Here is a 22,217-nt window from a genome sequence, read left to right on the forward strand (position 1 = left end):
GCTCTCTTTTGCACCTTTTCCATTTCCACTATGTCTTTTTTGAGATGCGGCGACCAGAACTGGACACAATACTCCAGGTGTGTCCATAGATTTGTACAACGGCATTATAATATTAGCCGTTTTGTTCTCAACACCCTTCCTAACCTAGTAGTGGAGCTGTCCATTAACAAACATAAAAGGAAGGTATCATTTTAGGTTTATTTCCACCTCTTACCTGTCCTCCTTTGAAAGCCTGTAGTCAGTTGTAACATACAGGTCGTCTTCTCATATTCATAGCCAGCAACAACGCAACTCCCTCCTGTTTGAATTCAAGAATTTGGGGGCTACACCCCATTAATAAGGGCCCACTGTGCCTCCCAGTTTGTCTGCATCAATAAGAGTACTCCCCTACTGGACATTATAGGAGAAGAGCAGTCAGGGTGGGCTAGTTACCTGTTAGAAGGTATTGTCTGCCATCATTGCTCTTCTCAAGCTTCTGAGGAATACAGGCAAGCCCTGCATCTGTGAATTTGGTATCTGTAACTTCACTTATGTATAGATCTGCACCCATTAACATTGTATATTTGCTTACTGGGATGAACATGTTCTTTTAACATATTATGAGCATGCAAACTTACAGCGATGTGCAGGCAGCCTGAAAGCTTGAAAAGACTATTGAACACCAACAGGAAGTAGAGAGTTAACTGCTTCCTGTTAGTGTTCAATAGTCTTTTGCCTGCAGCTTGCATGTCGGTATAAACTTGCATGCTTACAGCAAGAACATTATTGCCCTGGTAAGCAAATAAACATCATTAGTGGGTGGGGGGCTGCAGAGATGAGGTTCCCCTGTATCCATAGGGGACGACGACGACTGGAACAGATCTCCTATGAGTCTCAAGACTGCCCATAGATGATCCACATTTCCAAAAAAAGTTGCTTTATTTCCCCGCACAGTTTTCAGCTACTGATCCACTCACTGCACTGTCATAGCATACAAACCAAAATACAATGGCATACTGGCTCAAGTTTCCATGGTTGTTAGTTTCATACAAAACACCCAGACTTGCATGACTACAATACAAAAAAAAAGTATAAAGTTCAAACAACTTTAAGAAGTGTTTTTAAATAGTTTCTGTAGGTGGGAGATAATTTAAGACAGTGGGATGCACACAAAGTAGTGTTTAGTATCAGAGGATCTAATGATGAGTTCTGGAGTTTACCTTCTTTTAAAGGATGAAAAGAAAAAAGGGAGATGTCTACGTTTAGTGTTAAGAGCTATGAAAAAAGTACTACGTGACCTTTGTGGACAAATCAAAATGTTAACAGTCTCAGATTGAAAGAGGAGGCTCTTGATAGCTACCCTTAAGTAGTTTAGTACCACCTACTTCAGTCAGGCTGAGAAAGTGTCCCTCTGCAACCGTTGAACTAGACAGCCTGCTGAACTCGGCCAAGAAAGAATGGTTAGATCTTGAGGACTCCAGTTGCCTGAGTAGGAACAAGTTTCTCCTAGAAACCTGTCAGTCCATGTTGAGCTGTTAGTTGGGTAGGTTTCTCTGGCTTTCTGCCAGACTTTTCCCCAGGAGAAATGAGATTTTCATAGCTACAAGAAATGGGCAGGGGAAGGTGGGAAAAAGTGGGAGTAGTTCTAGAGGCCAGGCTCTAAGCTGGCTCTTGGGAGGGTCTAACACACACACACACACACACACACACACACACACACACACACGCTTCTCCGTTGGGGGGACAATCAAGTTCATTGTTGCTTGTTACCGTCCTACTGTTTCTTAAAAAAAAAAAAGAACAATAAGTTGCCCAGTATTGTCTTATCATCTAAACGCACATAGTTTCGGCTGAAGCTGTCTCCCATCAGAAGCCATAGGATCTGACACAATGGAGTTTACCTACATGTAGAATAGCTCAGTGCTTTTGTGTACACAGTTACTGCTGGATTGCTCCTTTCATCTCCAAGAAGTCTGGCTGCAAGCACAGTCACCTGGGCAGTCAACATCTACCTTTGGCTGCCAGTCCTCTCAGCCTTTCCCTCAGAGGGTAGGTAGAACAGTCACAGATCGGCCGGCTGAAGAAAGCAGCATGATGTCTTCGGACCGCGGATCTGCTACTCCTTGGAATCCTGTCCGTTTCCCTCAGCGATGCCATCCTCACTCACTTCCTTCTCTTCCTTGCTGCGCTTGTTCTTTTTGTGCTTGTGGCGCCGGTGGCTTTCGCCTTCTTCACTCTCGTGCTGCTTTCTGAAATGGGTGGGAAGGAGAGAGAGAGTGAAGTTAGTTTAGGTGCCTGTTGCAGAAACATAATGAGACCCCTGGCATAACCTGGGGCTTGCAAGCAAGACTCTAAACACAAAGGCAGTGACTTCACACGGTACACAAAAGAGTACCGGTTGGGCATCCCTTATCCCAGTGTTTCTCAAACTGTGGGTCAGGACCCACTAGGTGGGTCATGAGTCAATTTCAGGTGGATCCCCATTCAATTTCAATATTTTATTTTTAATATGTTAGGCTTGATGCTACCATGGCATGTGACTGCATTTGGGGAAATGTTGCAGACCTGTACTTTTAACAAGCGACTATGTATATTCTTTTAACAATAATAGTAAATGGGACTTACTCCTGGGTAAGTGTGGGTAGAATCACAGCCTAGGATTGTAAAGATTTTTCCTGCTTGATGACATCACTTCCAGTCATGACATCACTTCCGGTGGGTCCTGACAGATTTTTATTCTAAAAAGTGGGTCCTGGTGCTAAATGTGTGAGAACCCCTGCCTTATCCAAAGTATTTTGTATTTCAGAATATTTTCACATACATAATGAGAGATCTTGGGGATGTCTAAACACAAAATTCATTGACATTTCATATGTCCCCTTATACACATAGCCTGAAGGTCATTTTCTACAATATTTTAAATAATTTTGTGCATGGAACACAGTTTGGGATTTTGTTTCTTTAGGCAAAAAAAGGAGAAAGTCACGTTGGTGCTCAAAAGGGTTCCATATTTTGGAATATTCCATATTTTGAAATTCCGGATAAGGGGTACTCAGCCTGTACTACACTGTACAGCACCAGTAGATACTCCACTGTACCCAGTAACCCAATAGAGCACCAGTAACCCAATGCTCTACTACATTGTAGAGCACCAGTCCTCACCCCAAAGTTATGGGGCACAATAAGTCAGCCTTAAACATTCTGCATCATGTTGGCAATACAGGATCAATATCATCATCCAGATGAGACTGGAGTAACAACCCACAGTTGGTTTTCTGCCTTGAGTAGGGAAGTATTACTGGCGGGACTCCAGCTAGTCCTGCAATTCAGGCTTGTAGCCTTAAGCTGTTTGTGGATCTGTTGTTGTACTTGGACCACATGGCAGTGATGACTTGCTTGCTAAAAAAAAACCTGATTGGGGGGGGGGGGGAGGAAACACCTTACCGGCGTGATGATTTATGTTTGCTGCCCTCCTCCTTGTCTCTGTGCCTCCGCTCTCGGTGACGGTCTTCCCGCTCCCTGCTACGGTCTCGACTCCTGCGATAGTCCCGCTCGAAGTCGTAACTGCGCTCCCGGCTATAGTAGCGATACCTCTCGTCGTCGCTGGAAGATGGAGACAAAGCAACGTGAGACAGAGAAGAGGCTTCAACCGGAGGAGGAGAATTCGTTACTCGAGTGCTTCAGCTCCCTGCGTTGCCAAGCAAAGTTTCAGAAACAGATAATGGTAATTCAGAAGCAGGTAATTACCCACAGGATTTACCCACACATGCCTGTCTCAAGAAATCTGATGAACTCAGCTGACTCATGACAAATTGCCCATTAGCAACCTAGGATACTCTAGAACAGTGATGTTCAGGATTTTTTTTATGGGAGACTGACCTCCATGGTCTTCACCTCTTGTGATGTTACTTCTGGGTGGCTCTGTTTCTAGGGTAACTGTCTATAGTAACAAAATGTTCCTCTTCCTCCACCAGCAGAGCTGGCGGAGGAAAAGGGACAGACTGTTTGTTACTACAAACAGTTGCTCTAGAATCAGAACTGCAGAAGCTGCAAGAGTTCGTCAGCCATTTTCAACTTCAGCTCCAAATTCCCACAGCACACCTGCAGACCTTTCACGACACACCGGGTGAACATTGCTGCTGTAGAACAAAGTTGTGTTGACAAAAAGAAAATGCACATCCCCAACAGTGAGGCATTTGCAGCTAAAAGTTGATGCAGCCACTCTGGGTCTATATGCAAGAGCAGCAGACATGCAGTGGCCACAGGTGTCCAAGCCTTCACATGGTGGCAAAGTTCAACCACTGAACACAAGCATCACCTTTTTTAATGCTGGGAAATGCTGGAAGAATTTTCTTTGTGACCACCTTATGCTCAGATGGACATCTGAACAAAATACCAGTTCCTCTTTTTCCTGTCTTTGACAAAAGGGATTATACAAGTTTCTGTGTGTTGTCTCAACTGCTTCCCTTCTCCCAGTATAGAACCCTTAAATCCAACCCACTTCTAGTATAACACCTGTCTAATAAGAGAAATATTTAAGTTATTTATATCCTGCATTTTCCTTTGAATAACCAGAATGCTCAAGGTGGCCTACAGTAGAGGGAAAAACAGTAAAATACAAAAATAGGAACAAAATATAAAAAGCCCTAGCATGTATGCACTGCTGAAACAGAGACGCCTGCGTTGGCTCGGTTATGTTGTGAGAATGGTTGATGGCCGGATCCCAAAGGATCTCCTCTATGGAGAACTTGTGCAGGGAAAGCGCCCTACAGGTAGACCACAGCTGTGATACAAGGACATCTGCAAGAGAAATCTGAAGGCCTTAGGAGTGGACCTCAACAGGTGGGAATTCGCTTGGAGGCAGGCTGTGCAGCATGGCCTTTCCCAGTTTGAAGAGACACTTGGCCAACAGTCTGAGGCTAAGAGGCAAAGAAGGAAGGCCCATAGCCAGGGAGACAGACCAGGGACAGACTGCACTTGCTCCCGGTGTGGAAGGGATTGTCACTCCCAAATCGGCCTTTTCAGCCACACTAGACGCTGTTCCAGAACCACCATTCAGAGCGCAATACCAGAGTCTTTCGAGGCTGAAGGTTGCCAACAACAACAAGTGTATTAAGGGCCAAATCCTATCCAACTTCCAGCCCCAGCATAATTGTGCCAGTGGGGCATGCCCTGCATTCTATGGTGGTGGGACAGTCATGGAGGCCACCTCAAGGTAAGGGAATGTTTGTTCCCTTGCATTGGGCTTGCATCAATGCTGAAAAGTTGGATAGGATTGGGCCCTCAAAAAATTAACAAAATATGGGATACAGTCACCAAACCCAAAAACAATTAAGAATACAAACCCAAAAACAATTAAGAAGATTTTTTTTTTTGCCTTCTCCAACAAAAAAAATTAAAAGCTGCATAAATTATTCCTGGAGAAAAAAAGTATTAAGAGAAAGCACATAATTGATGATTTAAAGAAAAAGGTGAGAAGCAAAAATACATCTGGAGTACTTGAAACTATGCATATGGCCATGGCTTAAAGAATACAACCCCACACTTGCTAGCATAAGTCACTGTCTTGATCCCTAGCAGCAGGATTCTCTATGGTAACCAAAAATGTCAACAATGTGCTGTGGAATGCTGTCGAAGCAAAGCACATGACTTCTGGCCCCTGTGGGATATTCAGTGCTGGTCACCATAGGAATTCTGGGAAGCCTTTTCAGCTCAATGTATTTATGCCCTTCCTTCCTGCAATTCCCTCCCAGCAGCAAACTGCTCACTGCCCTTTTAAAAAAAGTTCCTTTGTTAGAGAGGGGGGGAAAAACAACAGGCAATAGCTATCAACTCTTTGCTCAACTCCCAACAGCGTGGAAGTCACAAGGCAATGCATCTTCTCTTCCAGGAAGGCAGAGAAGTTTGCAATAGTCACAAACAACTTGTGGAAAACAGAATGCTCCTTTCTGCACGGTGCTGTGATAAACTGTTGCAACATGCTGCATAAAATAAATTGATTTCCTGAGCACCTGAAAGGTTTGCCTCTTTCTCTTTTGTGTCCTACCAAACAGAACCAGCACTTTCTACCCGCAGATGGACACCACAGTGCCTGCTGTCCAAAGACAGTAGGTAGGGGCCAATGCTGCAAGGCAAAGCAAGGCCTCACAATCATGCAAGGTTTACATGCAAAGTTGCATCTCCAAGCTGTGAGACCGTTTTGCACATGACTGCAAGAGGCAAGCCGATTGGATCATTTGATACGATCTGAACAGCACCTGTCTGAAAATATACAGCAAACACTTGGGATTTTGGGAGCAGCTGACCCAGCTCTTGCTGCCATGTGTAAAGTGGTCCTGATCCAATGCAACTGTTTTGTGTTCCCTTACAAAGCAAAGGACATGAAAACATGTCAGAACTGCGCACTGACGTTTGTAAGATAGAAGTAAGAGGGGTTATCTATACTGGTCTTAAGAAAGCATCCTAGCTGAGCAGGGAGAATCATGTTCTGGGCAAAGCCTTTGATTTTAATTCAACCAACTTGATTCTTTTCTCCATTCCTCCCTCCCTCCCCTGGCCCAGCCCTTCCGATCCACAAGAATCTCCAAGGCTATTCCACACCAGGGCTGCTTCCCTCTCCAAAGACACACAGCAGAAGCCCTTCTCCCCTTCCAGTCACCCAGATTCTGCACCAAGAAAGGCTAAAGCCTGTTTAAATCGCACTGATTTTATTCCACTTCTGCTCTTCTTGCTACCCAAATCTCACCTCCCGATCACTACGAAATCCTGATTAACTCCTTCACCTCCTTTATTCTTTCATGGCGCTCTCCACACCTATTTTCATTGCCGTTAACATTTAAAGTTGGCTTCTCAAAATGAAAGCCAAGCTACGTTGCATTTTGCATCCCAGTTCTATGCTTGATCAATAATGATCACAGACCACACAGCAGCTGCGTGGCCAATGTTGTTCTGACACAGGCAACACCAGCCCTTACTTGTTGTATTCACTGGTGGTGGGAGTTCGATCACGGTCTCTTTCTCTTTCCCTTCTTGAGCCCGAGTATTCCCAATGGCTGCCATCGGAGGCGCTGGCACTTTTGTCCACCGTAGTCACCCAGGGCGTGTGAGATGTAGAAATGGGAGGATAGCTAATGAAACCTGACTCTGTGGAGAAAGGAGAGAGCTGTATTACAAAGGAAATTCCACACTGCCCAGTTGCCAGTATGGCAGGGCTTGCTTTGCACAATGGTGGAATGGACACATGTCCTATGCAAGTGCTCCAACATATTCAATAGCCTGATTTCTGCCATTATTTCTCCCCCCCCCCATTGCACATGATATACAATTATTTGAACCAAGAAAGAAGTTCTTGGCTAGAAATTGGGCAGGAGGTCTGGGCAGGAGGTCTTGGGCAGGAGGTCTGGTCTAGAGGGTAGAGCCTCCATTTGCCTGAAGATTAACATCCACAAGGTCGCCAGTTCGAGGCCACCGGCACCGTGCGACCTTGAAGCAGCCGGCAAGCTGCAGCTGAGCTGTTCCATCTGCTCGGAGCGTGGGAGGATGGAGGCCAGAATGTTAAACCAGATCGGAGTGTAACATCTTGAATGTGGTGGTTCTTGAAAGAGAGAACCTTCTTTCAATTTGTAAAAATCCCTGCGTGGATTTAATAAGCCTGCCTGTGTAAACCGCCTTGAATAAAGTCTTGAATAAAGACCAAGAAAGGCGGTATATAAATACTGAATATTATTATTATTATTATTATTATTATTATTATTATTATTATTATTATTAATTCTCAACCACAATGGACAAAACACAGGAGAAGGAGTGCACAAAAAGCATTGTCCGAGTTATCTTTTCCAAAAGTTAACTAGTAGCTAACAAGCTTTTGCTTGAAAACAGAGTGCAACAATCTGAAAACAGACCAGATCTATGAGGAGCTGACCACCTTTACTTGGGAACAGGAACCATTTTCAATTGAAAGCCTGGCCCACTAGTTTTTCCAGAGGTGAGTGGAGAACAGTGTCAATACATGGTAGTTTGCAGAGCACTGCTTGAGCCATGCGCTTTCTAGTCTGTGAGACCCAACAGGCATTTCTGGACACAGGTTTAAGGGAGAGGAGGAATGCTTCTGTAGGTTTCCGACAAGGGCTGGGAGGCACCCCCTGGCTAATAAAACCAGGCAGGAAGGGGAAGCAAATGGTCCTATTTGATGGTGGTCCAGGGGGACACCATTGCTGGAGGCTTCCCCTTCAGGCCACAGAGGCAAGACAGTGCATGGAAAGACTGATGTGCAAGGAGATGCCATGTGTGCAGGTGAACATGGAGAGATGTTGGGGAAGGAGAGGGCACGGACAAGTGGGGGCATGGAGAGGATTTGCAAAGAGGTGATAAAAAGTTCATTACAGAAAAATAAGTGAATTTCAAGAACTGGATAGAGGAGTAAGCACATGGCCTCAGCTGTGATGGAAGAGGAAATCCTATCTGGACTTCCTGTTGCTGATATGAAGGGAGAACAATTGCAACCACAAACATTTTGGGCCCAGAAACAAGCACCACAGCATGTACCACCTCCAGATCACCTTCAGATTCCCTACAAGCGACTGGCAGAGATGGCTTCTAGCAGCTGGGTATTCCCAAAGATACAGAAAATTTTGACTGACATGGGAACAGTCCAGGACCGCTGAACCCAAGGGGGAACTGGCAGCTCCATCAGGCCCAAGCCAGGAGGCAATCGGTTCCACATAGCAGCAGTGCCTCGCAAGAGCTCACCAAGAGCTCCCAAGAGCTCACCTGTAGAGTTGTAGCCGAACGGGGGTGGTTGCCGGTTGTTGTAGCTGGAAGGCTGGCTTTGAGGAGAGAGAGACAAGACACAGAGAGGAGACCCATTAGTGAGCCCTTGTTCCAGTTCTGGAACAAAACTACTTCTTTGCTTTTCCTTGTTACATTTTTATTCCACACTTTCTCCAAGGCTGGCTGTCCACTGCTCTCTTCTCTACCCCATTTTATTCTCACAGCTGCCACCGTGTAAGGTAGAGGGGTGTAGTGATTCGCCTGATGTCACTCAGAGCCCAATCCTATACAAGTCTACTCAGAAGTATATCCCATTGTAGTCAATGGAGCTTACTCCCAGTAAGTGTGGATAGGATTGCAGTGTCAGGCAGCTTCTGGGTTGAGTAGCAATCTGACCTCAGATCAATTTGGTCTTGGCTTGACATGCTATCCATCATACTGCTTCTGTAAAAAGGAGCACCGCTACCCCAACTCCCAAAACACCTTCGATACTCGTGGTTACTATAAGCCAGCCATTTTTAACCAGTGTGCCGTGGCATATTGGCGTGCTGCAAAAGGTCCAGAGGTGTGCCACGAAAGTTTAGAGCACAGCAGTTGAAAATCGCTGAAAAAGTCTTCTGGGTTCTGTGGCTCCGTTTCTAGGGCAGAGTCGGTGGAAGGCCATTCGCTACCACAGACACTTGCCCTAGAAACAGAGCCACAGAACCTGGATGCGTCTCCCAGAAGTGACGTCAGAAGAAGAGGCGAAGATCGTAGAGGTCAGTGTGCCATGAGCAAAAAAAACAAACAAAAAACATTGACTATCACTGCTACCTCTTCCTTGAGGTGGTGCTCCTTTTTAGAGAAGCATGTCCTTCCTAGGCTAGTAGCCCTCCTTTTTGGCTTCTGCTTTTGCTTCTCCACACTGGAATGATGTCCCAGCAGCACCATAATGCACAACAAGCTTAGCACTCAACTCACGGTTGAATCTGTTCACTTTTCACTTACCCATCAAGTGTAGGAATGAGAAGGGCTGGTGGTGGAGCGAGAGGTGGAGGGAACAAGCCTGCAATCAAAATCATAAATACTGTCAAATTATAGAGGAACCAGAACTATTTTGTACACTTACATTCCGCCTCTTCTCCTGGGAGCTCGGGGTAGAACTGCCCCTGTTGCGAGGAACACAGGGAGGCTGCTAAAGGCATGCCCTCATCTTCAGATCTCCCAACCCCCAGGAAAGTACAGTTGAGCTTACATCCAAATCCTGACATTTTCCCATGCTCTTCAGCAGCAATAATATGGGGTGGGGAAAACACAGCATAATGGTATTAGAGCAAGGACAGGTTTTGCTATACAGTCCACCCTTTTTATCCACAGGGGATCCACCCCAAAACCTCCCCACAGATACACGAATTTGTGGACACGCGAACCTGTGGCCACTTCTAGTCTGACAAGCAAACCAAAGTGGCTTTCCTCTGGTATCTACAATATCCACGGTGAGTCAAATCTGCAGATGCTGGGGGTACACTGTACATTACAGGAAACATACAGAAAAGATCTGATGATGCTCTTATCGTATGTAGCTTCACCCTCAGAGCAGCACACCTAAGGCTGCCAGGTAGTTTAGCATCCAGGTGATCACACAGGGCTAGAGATGCCAAATCCCAGAGATGGAACTACCACCACACTTCCACAGATCATTTTTCTGGACTCTATAGGCTCTGCTTTTTAGGAACTGAGCTACCTATTAAGCACCAGAGAAGCTCTACATCTTACTGACTTCCAGGTATTTAACTGTGGGGAACTCCAGTTTAACACAAAAATCTTACACTTGTTGCTTCTCTCTTCCTAAAATTTTGAGGCTCCCCAGCCCAGCACCAAACATGTGTTCCACATGCAGCCACATAGAGAACCACACACACACACACACACAGCTGCGTATATTGAACCTGCAGCTGCATGGACTTAACCCAACACTGGTCTTAGAAGAGGAACAGAACGGGACATGCAGGACCCCTTCCAAAAGCCAAGCAGAGGGGAAAATGCTAGGAAGAATCCCCCAATGTTCCTACTTCCCAAATCACCATGTGGAATGATGGGGGGGGAGTGAGGGGTTCAGTCGCTAACCTCCAAATCTGACAATCTGTAAAGATAATCAACCCAGGGCATTCAACTCAACCAGATGTTGGCTGATGGGATCCCATCCCTCTCAGGAACTTCACCGTCCCCAAAAAGATTAAAATCCATGGACAAGCCCAGGATCTCTGCAGGCCATGCTTACATTAGTCCATGCTTCTTCACCCTCCCGCAGCATTCAATTAAGGCGAGATAAAAATGTACTATCGTTATTAAAGGCTAATTAAGGTACGTACCTGGAATGGGGCCTGGTGGTGGAAGACCTACAGAAAGCAACAGAAGACTAGTGAGAACAGCGACAGCCAGGAAATGAATAGCAAAAAGGGTTGGCAAGCTTCAGTCTCGAAAGACTATGGCATAAGCCCACAGCACCCGGTATTCCCAGGCGGTCTCCCATCCAAGTACTAACCAGGCCTGACCCTGCTTAGCTTCCGAGATCAGACGAGATCGGGCATGTGCAGGGTAACAGCTGCTAACGTGGCTTAGAATCAATAGCACCAAGATCAACCTAACTTGAGCAGCCACTGCTGCTCACCTGTTATGTAAACTGGAATTGGTCAGCTGTACCTGACCCTTCCTTCATGCAGGTCCCATTGGTGGGCCACAGGAAGCTGGACTAGACGGGCCTATGGCCTGATCCAGTGGGGCTGTTCTTATATTCTTAAACTACAATTCCCAGGAGGCCTTGCAGGTCTCTTGTGATCTGGTGTGCTCCCTGGGGCATTTGGTGGGCCGCTGTGAGATACAGGAAGCAGGGCTAGATGGGCCTATGGCCTGACCCAGCGGGGCTGTTCTTATGCCCCGCGTGGAGGAAGGAGTAAGATCGCAGCATTCTGGTCCTTGGAGTAGGGCAGGGGTCAGCAACCTTAAACACTCAAAGAGCCATTTGGACCCGTTTTCCGGAGGGGAAAAAACCTCAGGAGCCACAAAACCCTTTTGACATCTAAAATGAAGATAATACTGCATATATAGTTTTGTTTTTTTTTTTGCCTTTATGCTCTTATAGGTCCTGTTTTTATAATGTAGCCCCCTCTTGTAGCTTTTAGTTAGTTTTGTCATACATTCTTGTCCTGTGTTTTCAGACGCCTGGTCCTCTATGGTGTTTTGCCCGATTCCAAGGCCATTCTCTGCCTGGAGAATTATGCCCACTTTAAGCAAATTAGCTCCCCTTCTTTCCCCCAACAAATGACCCTGGTTCTGCCCTGCACTCCTGCTGGACCCCACCACCAGCATAGCTCGCCTGTTCAACCTGCAGAGGTCCTCTCTCCTGCCAGCAGCCTCCCACCACTACAGCAGACCCTGGGTCCTCAGCAGGTCTTGGGCACAGCAGCCACACACCAAACTCCAGTGTCTCCAGCAGTCCATTATTCACAAAGTCAGTCAGAGCATCCAGGGCAGAGTCCAAAGTCAATAAGCCAAGTCACAGTCCAAGATCAGATTCCAAAGTAAGTCAGTCAAATCAGTCAAGAGTATCCAAGTCAAAGTCAATAAGCCCAGTCAGTCAGTCTCCTCTCCAACCTGCACTCCTTCTACAACCCACACCCCCTTCCTCAGGTGCTCCTTATATCCCTGAGGGCCCTATTGCCTTCAAGTGGCTGCAGCTGTGCAGCACACTCTGCTGGATGCCCAGGCCTTACCCTTAAAGGGGCCACTGCTGACACCACATCTAGCTCCTCACCAGATCTTCCAGGATTCCAATACATTATCGGTTATGACATCTGCTTATCTTACATGGATACTAAAGAACTCCCCCCCACCTTCCAGAGGCACCCTGCTGGATGGAAAAAAGGACACAGACTCCAGAGGTGGGGAAGAGAAGAAGGGGGGGCAGCCACAGGCCAGCTTCTGCCCTGCCTGCCTGTCCTCCCTCACTCAGGCTGCAACCCTCTCCACACTATCCTGGGAGTAAGCCCCATTGACTACAATGGGACTTCTGAGCAGACAAGTTGGTTGGAGCTCTCAGGTTGCAGTCCTCTCCACACTTTCCTGGGAGGAAGCCTCACTGACTACTTGTGAGTAGACCTGCATAGGAGGGGGCTGAGGCTACAGCCCTCCACACCTTGCTGGGTGTAGCCCAGGAACTACATTGGGGCTTACTCTCAAACAGACCTGCATGGGCTCCCACTGGCTCCAAGGCTGGCATCCCAGGCACCCTTTCCTGGGAGTAAGCTTCATCTGCTGTAATGGGGCTTACTACTGAGTAGACACACAGGATGTCTCCTCTGCTGTGGAGGAAAAGCCTCTCCTTGCACTGAGTGGGGACCTGCTCAGGGAAAGGCGGGCTTGCAAGGGCTGAGAAGGAGGGAGGCTCAGGATTGGCTGGTGGTCAGCCAGTGAAGGGCCCTGAGCCATTCCAACAGAAAAAGCCAGGAGCCTGCTGGATGCTGATTGGCTGAGCCTGCTGGAGAGTTGGGGAAGGGAAAAACAGGAGCTTAAGCCTGCAGAGCGGGCAAAATTGAAAAGGGAAACCAATGTGGGGCAGGTGGGGGTGAAGGGAGAGGAGGGCAGTGAGCTCAGGGGGCGGAGGGAAGCAGCCTGCCCTCCCAGCACAGGTGCCTCCTGTTAACCCCTTTGCCACTTTCACCTGGAGGAGCCGCAGCAGACAGCTGAAAGAGCCATATGTGGCTCTAGAGCCACAGGTTCCAACCCCTGGAGTAGGGCAATCTGGCCCCTGCTTTCCCAGTGAAAGGGAGCAAGGTTTGAAGGGAAAGAAAGGGCTAGAGGTTGCAGAGATCTTATTCCTTCCCCCACCCCACACAGGTTCTTTAAATGAAATAAAAAATAATGGAGCATGCTGAGAGCACTCCCATCATGCCCTATATTGTCTCTGTGTGTGGAGAACTGGATCTGTGGATACCAGGTCCACAGGCACAATGGGACGCCCGTATTTATATTGAGCAGGACCTGAACCTGGGACCTTAAAAACAGCTCTCCATTGCCTCTTACCCTTCTCAGTGTTAACAGAGGAATGAGACCTCAAAAGTGATCTGTGGCCATCTAAACTCCCTTAAGCTGCAAGGAGAGAGTTCCAAGGCTACATAGGAGTGAATCCCACCATCATATTTAAAAGTAGTGCTGCTGATCTGGCCTCTGACCCTGCTGACCCTGGCCTCTGAGTGGCCCGCTTGGAGGCAGGCTGTGCAGCACGGCCTTTCCCAGTTTGAAGAGACGCTTGGCCAACAGTCTGAGGCAAAGAGGCAAAGAAGGAAGGCCCATAGCCAGGGAGACAGACCAGGGACAGACTGCACTTGCTCCCGGAGTGGAAGGGATTGTCACTCCCGAATCGGCCTTTTCAGCCACACTAGACGCTGTGCCAGAACCACCTTTCAGAGTGCGATACCAGAGTCTTCCGAGACTGAAGGTTGCCAACAACGAACGCTGCTGATCTAGAGCGCCCTGGTTAGGTTAGCCAACACTAGTACCAGGCACCTACCGGGAGGATGGAGAGGTGGCGGGACGGAAGTCACTGGAGGTGGAGGAGGGTGGAGGAAGTGCGGCGGAGGTGGGCCGCCCATTGGCGGCGGCGGAGGACCGGTTGGTGGAGTAAATGGCTGCTGCTGAGGTGGCTGCTGAGACGGCTGCGGGGCCTGCGACTTGCTTCCGTGGTCCCCGAGAACCTTTAAAGCACGGCAGAAAAGACGGAGAAGGCTCTAGTTAGCAGTTCCTCACTCCTCCCTTCAACTAGCGAAATCGGAATAAGTTAAGTACAATTAGTTAGATTGTCCAGAACTACAACTTTCTCTCTATGAGCAGAGGTGGTCGGTTTTTCTAGCACACACAGCCAGATTGTATGTGGCCACGGGGATCTCTCCGGGAAGAAGCCAGGCATCAGTGTGGTTTTTGATAACACTTCAGCACAGAGCTTGAAACGGCATACCAAGGGAGAGAGAGAGACCTTTTTAGTATCCTAAATGCTAATGTGTGCCGAGAAAATTCCAAGCTACAGATGACCCCACTTTTACTTTCATCAGCATCCCAGAACCACTCCCCTCAAAACAAGGTCCCATCTGAAATTTCTAGATGGGTGAAATTTCAAGTCACTAAATCATTTCTAGTGACTTGATTTATCTAACATGTGCAACATCCAACACTGCCTTCCACTAGGTGGATCTGGGTTCTATCTGACTCATTTTGGCTGCTCTGTTAGGCAGCGCTTCTCCAAGAACCCAAAAGCAGGGGTCTTTTCCAGCCTTGTTCGGAGATAATGGGATTGAACCAGGAACCTCTGCCTTCAAGGTAAAACACTCCACCTCTGAATTATGGTGTAGCCGTTAAGCCAATGGTAGCCAAAGGTGTGACAGTGACATTCAAGTGGGTCAGTCAATGACATCAAGAGAGACAGGAAGGAAGAGAGGGCAAGGAATTGTTGTGGGTAGATACAGTTAAAGGTCTGCTGTATATGAGATGCACAGAGCCTGGGCAAATTACCTACAGCACACAACTCTGAACTAGTTCTCCACATTTCCAGCCATTCCTTCTCCCTGCCCAGTGGTATAGCTAAGGGGAAACCAGGCACCATGCCTTGAGGGGTATCCAATGACTGCTCCACTCCCAGAGGTGGCAAAGAGGAGGAGGAGGATGAAGTCAGCTGCAGGGGTGAGAAGTTGCAAAGCAGGGTGCAGGAGAAGGTACTGCAGAAGCCTCCTTGTGACTATAGTACCTTCTCCTGCACCTCCCCCTCATGGGCACTGAGAGCAGTTGCAAGCCACTCTGAGCAGCCAGTCTTTTTTTTTCCTGTGAAGAAAGTCGGCCACTCGGACCCTGCTGTGACCGAGAAGTAATTGGTGGTGACGTCATCACATCGCTTCAATTACTTCTGGGTCAGGCGGTGCTTGGGGTGATGTCGAGAGTCAGGGCCCCAGTGCCAGAGGGGCCAGCTGCGCTTGTCCCGGCCTTGTCTCCCAGTGGAGATATAATCCCTTTCATTGTACTGTTCCAAAATAAAGTTAGAAAACATTAAATGTAGCTCAAAGCTAGAATCTGCCCCCTGCAGGTTGACGCCCCAAACACAAGGGGCTGGCGGAAGCCACTTGCTTGCTGGAGTCACACAGAGAAGAACAGGGTCCAATTTTCAACACACAGGCCTGGGAGAAGAACGCCTCACCTGAATGGGATTCTCTTCCGAGGCGTGCTTATCGCGCCGCCTTCCTTCGACCCGCCGAATGGTGCCCGCCTGTCCACCAATCACATCGATGGTCCCGCCCAGCTTCCTGGTACAAAGGGAAGGGAAAGGACCGTCTGCTGGGGTTCTCAGCACCCACATGAAAAAGTAACATCCTCACCATACCCTGCTGGCAGGACCACAGACTACTACGCACGCACACAGCTACTGCCACCCCTGTGTGCCTGATTTTCCTCATTTTTATGTTGCCCTTCCTCCAAAGAGCTCAGGATGGTGTACACGGTTCCTCCCCTCTTTTTGTCTCACAACAACCCTGTGAGGCAGGTGAGGCTGAGGCTACTGGCCCAAGGTCACCCAGGAAGATTTCTGACTGAGCGGGGATTTGAACCTGCATCTTCCAGGTCTTCAGTCTAACTGCTGAACCTGGACAGCATCCTGGCAAGCTCCCTCCAACTTGCACCTTTTACCTCCCGTCTCTTATCTTCCCAAGTCAGATAAGGAGGTCTGGCTCAGATAGTCAGATAGCCTATCAAAGTCAGATTGGCAGGAGGTCTGGCTCAGTCGGCAGAGCTGCCGCCTTGTACGCCTGAAGATCTGAGGCTGCCAGTTCGAAACAACCGGAAGTACCCGAGAACTGACGACACGCTGATATACTGATGAGCTAACCCTCAGTGGCAGAGAGGAGTTGCCGGCAAGTGGAGCGTGGGAGGCGAAGGGCCAGAGAGAGGCCAGACCGGGAAGGAATTCAGAATTCAGCTGGAAGGAGGAGTTCTATGAAAGACTAGAACTATTCCCTACGGGGGTTTAGAATAGCCTGCCTATGTAAACCGCCTTGGATTAAAGTCCGAGGAGAAATCTGAGGACCAAAGAAAGGCGGTATATAAATACCTGTATAAATAAATAAAGTCCTGGTAACCTTGGTTAGGGGGAGGGGCAAAGGTTCTTAATCCTCTTCCTTGCTTTTTGAAGTCTTACAGTAACCATGGCCACGAAGAGCCAGCCGTGCACAACCTTTGTGCATCCTGGGGGTGATAAAGGGAGCATGTACACTGTCTCTCAGACTTTTGCTGCATGACTGGCTTCAGAAAGCAGGGCAGGGGGGACGGGACGGGACACTGAAGCAGAGAGTTGTTCTCACTGAGGGGAGTCAAAGGGAGATGAACCAAACCTTCCAGCCAAACGCTCCCTGCAATCTTTATTTTCTCCTTCGCATTCTCCAGGCTTGCACTGGGCAGTGTTCTGGATTAATGTGCAGAATGCACACTAAGAGGTATTTAGCAGAAGAGGCTGCAGAGAGCGGTGCAGCACAACTGCCCCAGTGGAATATTTAGAAGCGGAAGGAGCGCGAGCAGAAATAATGAGAGCGGCAGAAAGACACAAACGCATGGAAATCAATTGGGTCACTGTCAATGTTCTTCTGGGTAATACAAACACCAGAGAGAATGGAGTTGAAAGAATCAAGTCAATGAGAGACAGATTGCAAGACAATCTCCTCGCCTACATTTTAAAGACAGTAAGTAAGAAACTTCTTGCAAGCGGAAGCCAACCCTCTTTGATAACTTCCTATCCACGAGGGATCTGTTCCAGATTGCATAGAATCATAGAGTTACAAGGTGCCCACAAGGTCATCTAGTCCACCCCTACCTAGAGCAGCAAATCCTCCTACCGCATCTCCAGCAGGTGGGTCTGCTTGGAGATCTCCAGGGAAGGGGAATCCTCCACCTCCCTTGGCAATCTGTTCCACTGCCAAACTGCCTTGAATGTCCAGAATTTCTTCCTGATGTCCAGCTGGAACCTCCTCTCTTGCCCTGCACATGCCCGATCTCGTCTGATCTCAGAAGCTAAGCAGTGTCAGGCCTGGTTAGTACTTGGATGGGAGACCGCCGGGGAATACCGGGCGCTGTAGGCTTATACCATCGTCTTTCAAGACTGAAGGTTGCCAACCATCTCCCTATACTGAACACTATCTCCCGATCTTGTCTGATCTCGGAAGCTAAGCAGGGTCAGGCCTGGTTAGTACTTGGATGGGAGACCGCCTGGGAATACCGGGTGCTGTAGGCTTATACCATAGACTTTCGAGACTGAAGGTTGCCAACCATCTTGCAGTTTGAACCCACTGGATCTCATTCTACTCTTAGAGCCAGCTGAGAACAGATGTGTGCCTCCCTCTATAGGACAGCCCTTCTGGAATTTGAAGAGCACCATATATAAAATTTACAGCCTTCTCTTCTCCAGGTTAAACGTACCAAGTTCCCTCAGTTTTTCCACATAGGGCTTGTTCTCCAGCAAGCCCAAGATTTGCACAAGAACAATTTGGGACCGACTGGGCGGAACACGCAAACGGACAACACAGAGGAGTACCTGTTAGGGGGAGGGCCTGCTTTTATTCGCCCTCCAACCAAGGCTACAAAATCCGTTTTGAAATCCATTTTGATAATATTGTTTTCTGGTTCTTTCTCTGCATTTCCTGTTCTTCCTTGTTGGACCTAAGCAAATAAAAAGAGGATCAATGCAAGGGAGTAGCCACAGGACACAGAGATTTTGTCTGCTCCCAGAGGCATCTGGTGGGCCACTGTGAGGTACAGGAAGCTGGACTAGATGGGCCCTTGACCTGATTCAGTGGTGCTCTTCTGACGTTCATCATTTAAGGGGGTCAGCATTTGGTATGATGCATCAGGAGGCCTTGGGCTGGCCCTGCATCTGCCCAAGTTGTGGCTCTGCTCCAACACTATCGGTCTCCACACAACATGCCCTCCCACTCCGTTGCAAGTCAGCACTACCGAGTCTTTCAGAGCCGTGTATATGTGTGTGTGTGTCCAACTCCACCTCTTACCGTGATCTTATTCTCCGTACTGACGGGGGTGGATGGCTCCAAGCCAAGCTGAAGACGCCGCTGCTTTTCACAATAGGCTTTCCATGTTTCCTCATTAAATCCATAATTGAAATAATCTGAAAGGTCGGCGCCTGGAAGCAAAGCAAAAAATGTGAAGGTGAAAGGCCCTTGAGACCCATGGTTGATTGGCAACCTTCAGTCTCGAAAGACTATGGTATAAGCCTACAGCACCTGGTATTCCCAGGTGGTCTCCCATCCAAGTACTAACCAGGCCTGACCCTGCTTAGCTTCCAAGATCAGACAAGATCAGGAGATAGTGTCCTCAGGTCAAGCAGACACATTTGGTTAGGGGAGGTGCAAGAGAGACAGTAGAGTCCTGAGGTGGAGACCAACCTGCACCACATTTCAGTCTGGTACATGGAGAATCACATTTTCAAACCCTCTCCTACATTTGAAAGAAAGTAAGAAACTTCTTGCAAGCGGAAGCCAACCCTCTTTGATAACTTCCTATCCACGAGGGATCTGTTCCAGAACCCCTGGCAGTTTCCAAATTCTGTGGATAACCGAATCCTCAGGGAAGCCCAGTGCAGTGCTGCAACAACTTACCCAGCCCTCCGGAGGTTTTTCATGGCCTCCCTGGACCTCAGAAGGCCTCCCTGACCCAGCCAGAAGCCACCTCCAGTCCATGGACACCAAGGAGGGCCCAACTTATAAATATATTCATAAACAGTAATAGGGAACTAAGGTTTGACAAAGCCCTGCCAAAAATGTGGAACCTGGCCTGTTGCATTGTGGGTGATTTTTTCTGTTGCAGCTGGAAGCACAACCAGGCACACTGATAAGGTGCTAAAATGGTCAAGGCCCACCATCAATTTTTTGACACCTGACAAGGCACATCGCACTATGGGGAGAGGGTTCACATCCTCCAACGGCCCTACTGACAAATGACCCTCCTCCCACAGCACACCGACGGACCATTTGCGGCACACTGGTTGGAAATGGCTGCACTGTTACCACATCACACTTCCTCTTTTTCCTAAAGACCCCCCAATGCTTTAGCCTTTCCTTCTAGACAGGGATGCACAAACAGGGTGGGTAGGGGGGGGTAGGTGCCAGGCTGCAGGGGGGTGTCTGAGAGGCTGCCCCAAGATAGCGGCAGGGGTGACTCTGACCACAGCCGTGATCTGGCTGCAGCCACCTGCAAGCACGTTTATGGGTACACTTTCATTTCCCAAAGTTACAAAGTTATATATAAAATGTACACATATAAATATACAAACTTACAAAATTAGTATATACATTGTATCTCTACAAAACTCAATTTAAAGAACAGGTTCACTGTCTTGAGCTTCTTCTCCGGCTCTTATTACTCATTTCATGTCATGAGTTACTGAAAATAATTTTGCCAAGGAGGGAGAGCCAAAAATTTATGGGCCTCGGGTGCCAAATGACTTTGGTACGCCACTGCTTTCAGGGAAGAAGCTCCAGCTCCCTCCAGGTTTTCAAGTAAGTTTCTGCAGAGTGAAACCCATGGGAAGGAACCCCAAAGAAATCCACGATGGCAGAGGTCAGGTGCAGGCCTTTGCCACCAGCAGCCTCTTTCAGCTGGAATTTCTGCAGGGATCTGTCCACGGCATTGTTCAAAAGGCAATTCCACCTTTCCGCCCAAAAGGAAGCCGCTCCTAAATCTCACCACAAAGCGTGGCCCAATACGGCCCAATACGGGTGCCATACACCTCCCTCCCCCGCACTGGGACCAGCAACTGAATGCAGACAAAAAAGAAATCTATGGATAATATTTACCACAAGAAACTCTGAGGCCCCACCTGGTTTCCTCCACGGTTTGTCTTCGAAGGATTCAAAATCCACTTCGATGACAGGCAATCCGTTTATATTTCCAGCAGCCTCTAAATCAATACCTTTGGGCTGCAGCTTGGCTTGGGAGAAAGAGAAGGCAGGTGGTTAGCGCAAAGGAGCCATGCTTCTGATCCGCTCACCTGCAACTGCTCGGGTTGAAGACCTTCCCGTGCACTTAGCCTCCCTCCTGCAAAACTCCCCATTTCCAGAGTCAGTCACATGCTCTCCTTGCTTGCGTTGGGTTTTAGCGACTGAGAGCATTGCTGTGCTATTAGCCTGCACAGCACACCACTTCTGAAAGGGGGTCCTGTTTCAAGACCATCAATTGCCTTGGGCTTGCCTGAAGTTGCTCTTTGAATCCCACCTGTTGGGGGATTGTCAGAATCATACAGACCACTCTGAAGGCCTGGAGGAGCAGACAGGCAGGTGACGAATTTAAATTAGCAGAATTGGCCTGATCATTCCTTGCCACCTTGGGCATTATTTTGCCTTTCTATTGTTCAAATGGAAAGGTGTTATATAAACATTTTAACAGAGTCTCAGCCAGCCAGTGTGGGTAAGACGGAGCCACTGGACCAATGGTCTGACTGTCCTGGAAGGCAGCTTTCAATATTACATGCGCCCACCCCTATGTCACCCAGAGACATTGCTTGCCTCCTGTCCTGATCTTACGACAGACGTCAAAACAGAGGCTGACAAAAAGCACACCACAAAATTCCCATACCTGATGCAGACACTCCATAGCCTCTACCTGTTTTCAAATTCAGATTCATAGGGGTCCCCCTGGAGAGAAGACAAAGAACCAAAACATGCTCAGATCAAAGCATTAGAAGACACTTCTGCCCACTCATATCATGTTTCAATTGCAACAAGGATCAGATCAGGCTGATGGGTGAGGGAGGAGACCGAGAAGGGCCAAGAGATGAAGGGGGGAACGGGACGTATGGTGCGATAATCTCAAGATGTAACACAAGACCAGACCCTAACCAGACCCTTCAGTAGGGTCCTACAACCACCTAAAGTTGGTGGATAAACTATAGTTCAATGGCGGAGTGCGTCCTGTGCATGCACAGGGTCTCAGGTTTTATCTCGAATCCTGATAATCCAGCTAACTGGATAAAGAGGCCTGTTTCAAGTGGTGGTTCTCTTCTATTAGCAGGAGGAGAGTGACTGTCCCTATTTGTCCCAGTGTACCATTTCCAGGGACTCTTTCTTGGTGTCACACGTGTCCTGTTTTGAGCCTATGGGATAAATGGAGTTAGGTACAAGGGGTACCCTACGCGGAAGGGATACATTCAAAAGAACCCAACAGAGACCCTCAGAAAGCCAGCAGAGTGCAGTAGGATGTGCCAAAATATCTCTGAATGCGGCAAAGACCTTCCAGATCTGAAGGACCTTCAGAACAGCACCTGCAATCAGTGCAGACCCCTCTAAAATGACCAGTGGAAGCTTCTGCCAACCATTTTGTCAGCACTGGTCACAGGCACCACTCTAAGGTCCATGCAGCCTCTGGAAGGTCTCTGCATAGTGGATAACAAG

General features: G+C 48.1%; 1 protein-coding gene and 2 pseudogenes across 1 annotated transcript in view; 1 reads left to right on the forward strand and 2 right to left on the reverse strand.

Moving 5' to 3' along the window:
- Positions 1–822: 822 nt before the first annotated feature.
- LOC136635922 (pre-mRNA 3'-end-processing factor FIP1-like) overlaps positions 823–22,217 on the reverse strand; it is a 28,585-nt gene continuing 7,190 nt past the window's right edge. Inside the window, exons 5-16 of the mRNA XM_066610997.1 lie at positions 21,403–21,461; positions 20,648–20,758; positions 18,822–18,952; positions 18,350–18,474; positions 15,971–16,076; positions 14,300–14,483; positions 11,103–11,129; positions 9,739–9,796; positions 8,752–8,807; positions 6,954–7,122; positions 3,424–3,582; positions 823–2,228 (exon numbers count right to left, since the gene is read on the reverse strand). Of these exons, the coding sequence (XP_066467094.1) occupies positions 2,096–2,228; positions 3,424–3,582; positions 6,954–7,122; positions 8,752–8,807; positions 9,739–9,796; positions 11,103–11,129; positions 14,300–14,483; positions 15,971–16,076; positions 18,350–18,474; positions 18,822–18,952; positions 20,648–20,758; positions 21,403–21,461 (1,318 nt within the window). The 3' untranslated portion in view covers positions 823–2,095. The remainder of the gene's footprint in view (positions 2,229–3,423; positions 3,583–6,953; positions 7,123–8,751; positions 8,808–9,738; positions 9,797–11,102; positions 11,130–14,299; positions 14,484–15,970; positions 16,077–18,349; positions 18,475–18,821; positions 18,953–20,647; positions 20,759–21,402; positions 21,462–22,217) is intronic.
- On the reverse strand, positions 11,227–11,343 carry LOC136635923 (5S ribosomal RNA; annotated as a pseudogene).
- LOC136635924 (5S ribosomal RNA) lies at positions 17,927–18,049 on the forward strand (annotated as a pseudogene).

Source organism: Tiliqua scincoides, unplaced genomic scaffold (assembly GCF_035046505.1).
Source record: "Tiliqua scincoides isolate rTilSci1 unplaced genomic scaffold, rTilSci1.hap2 HAP2_SCAFFOLD_139, whole genome shotgun sequence".
NCBI lineage: Eukaryota > Metazoa > Chordata > Lepidosauria > Squamata > Scincidae > Tiliqua > Tiliqua scincoides.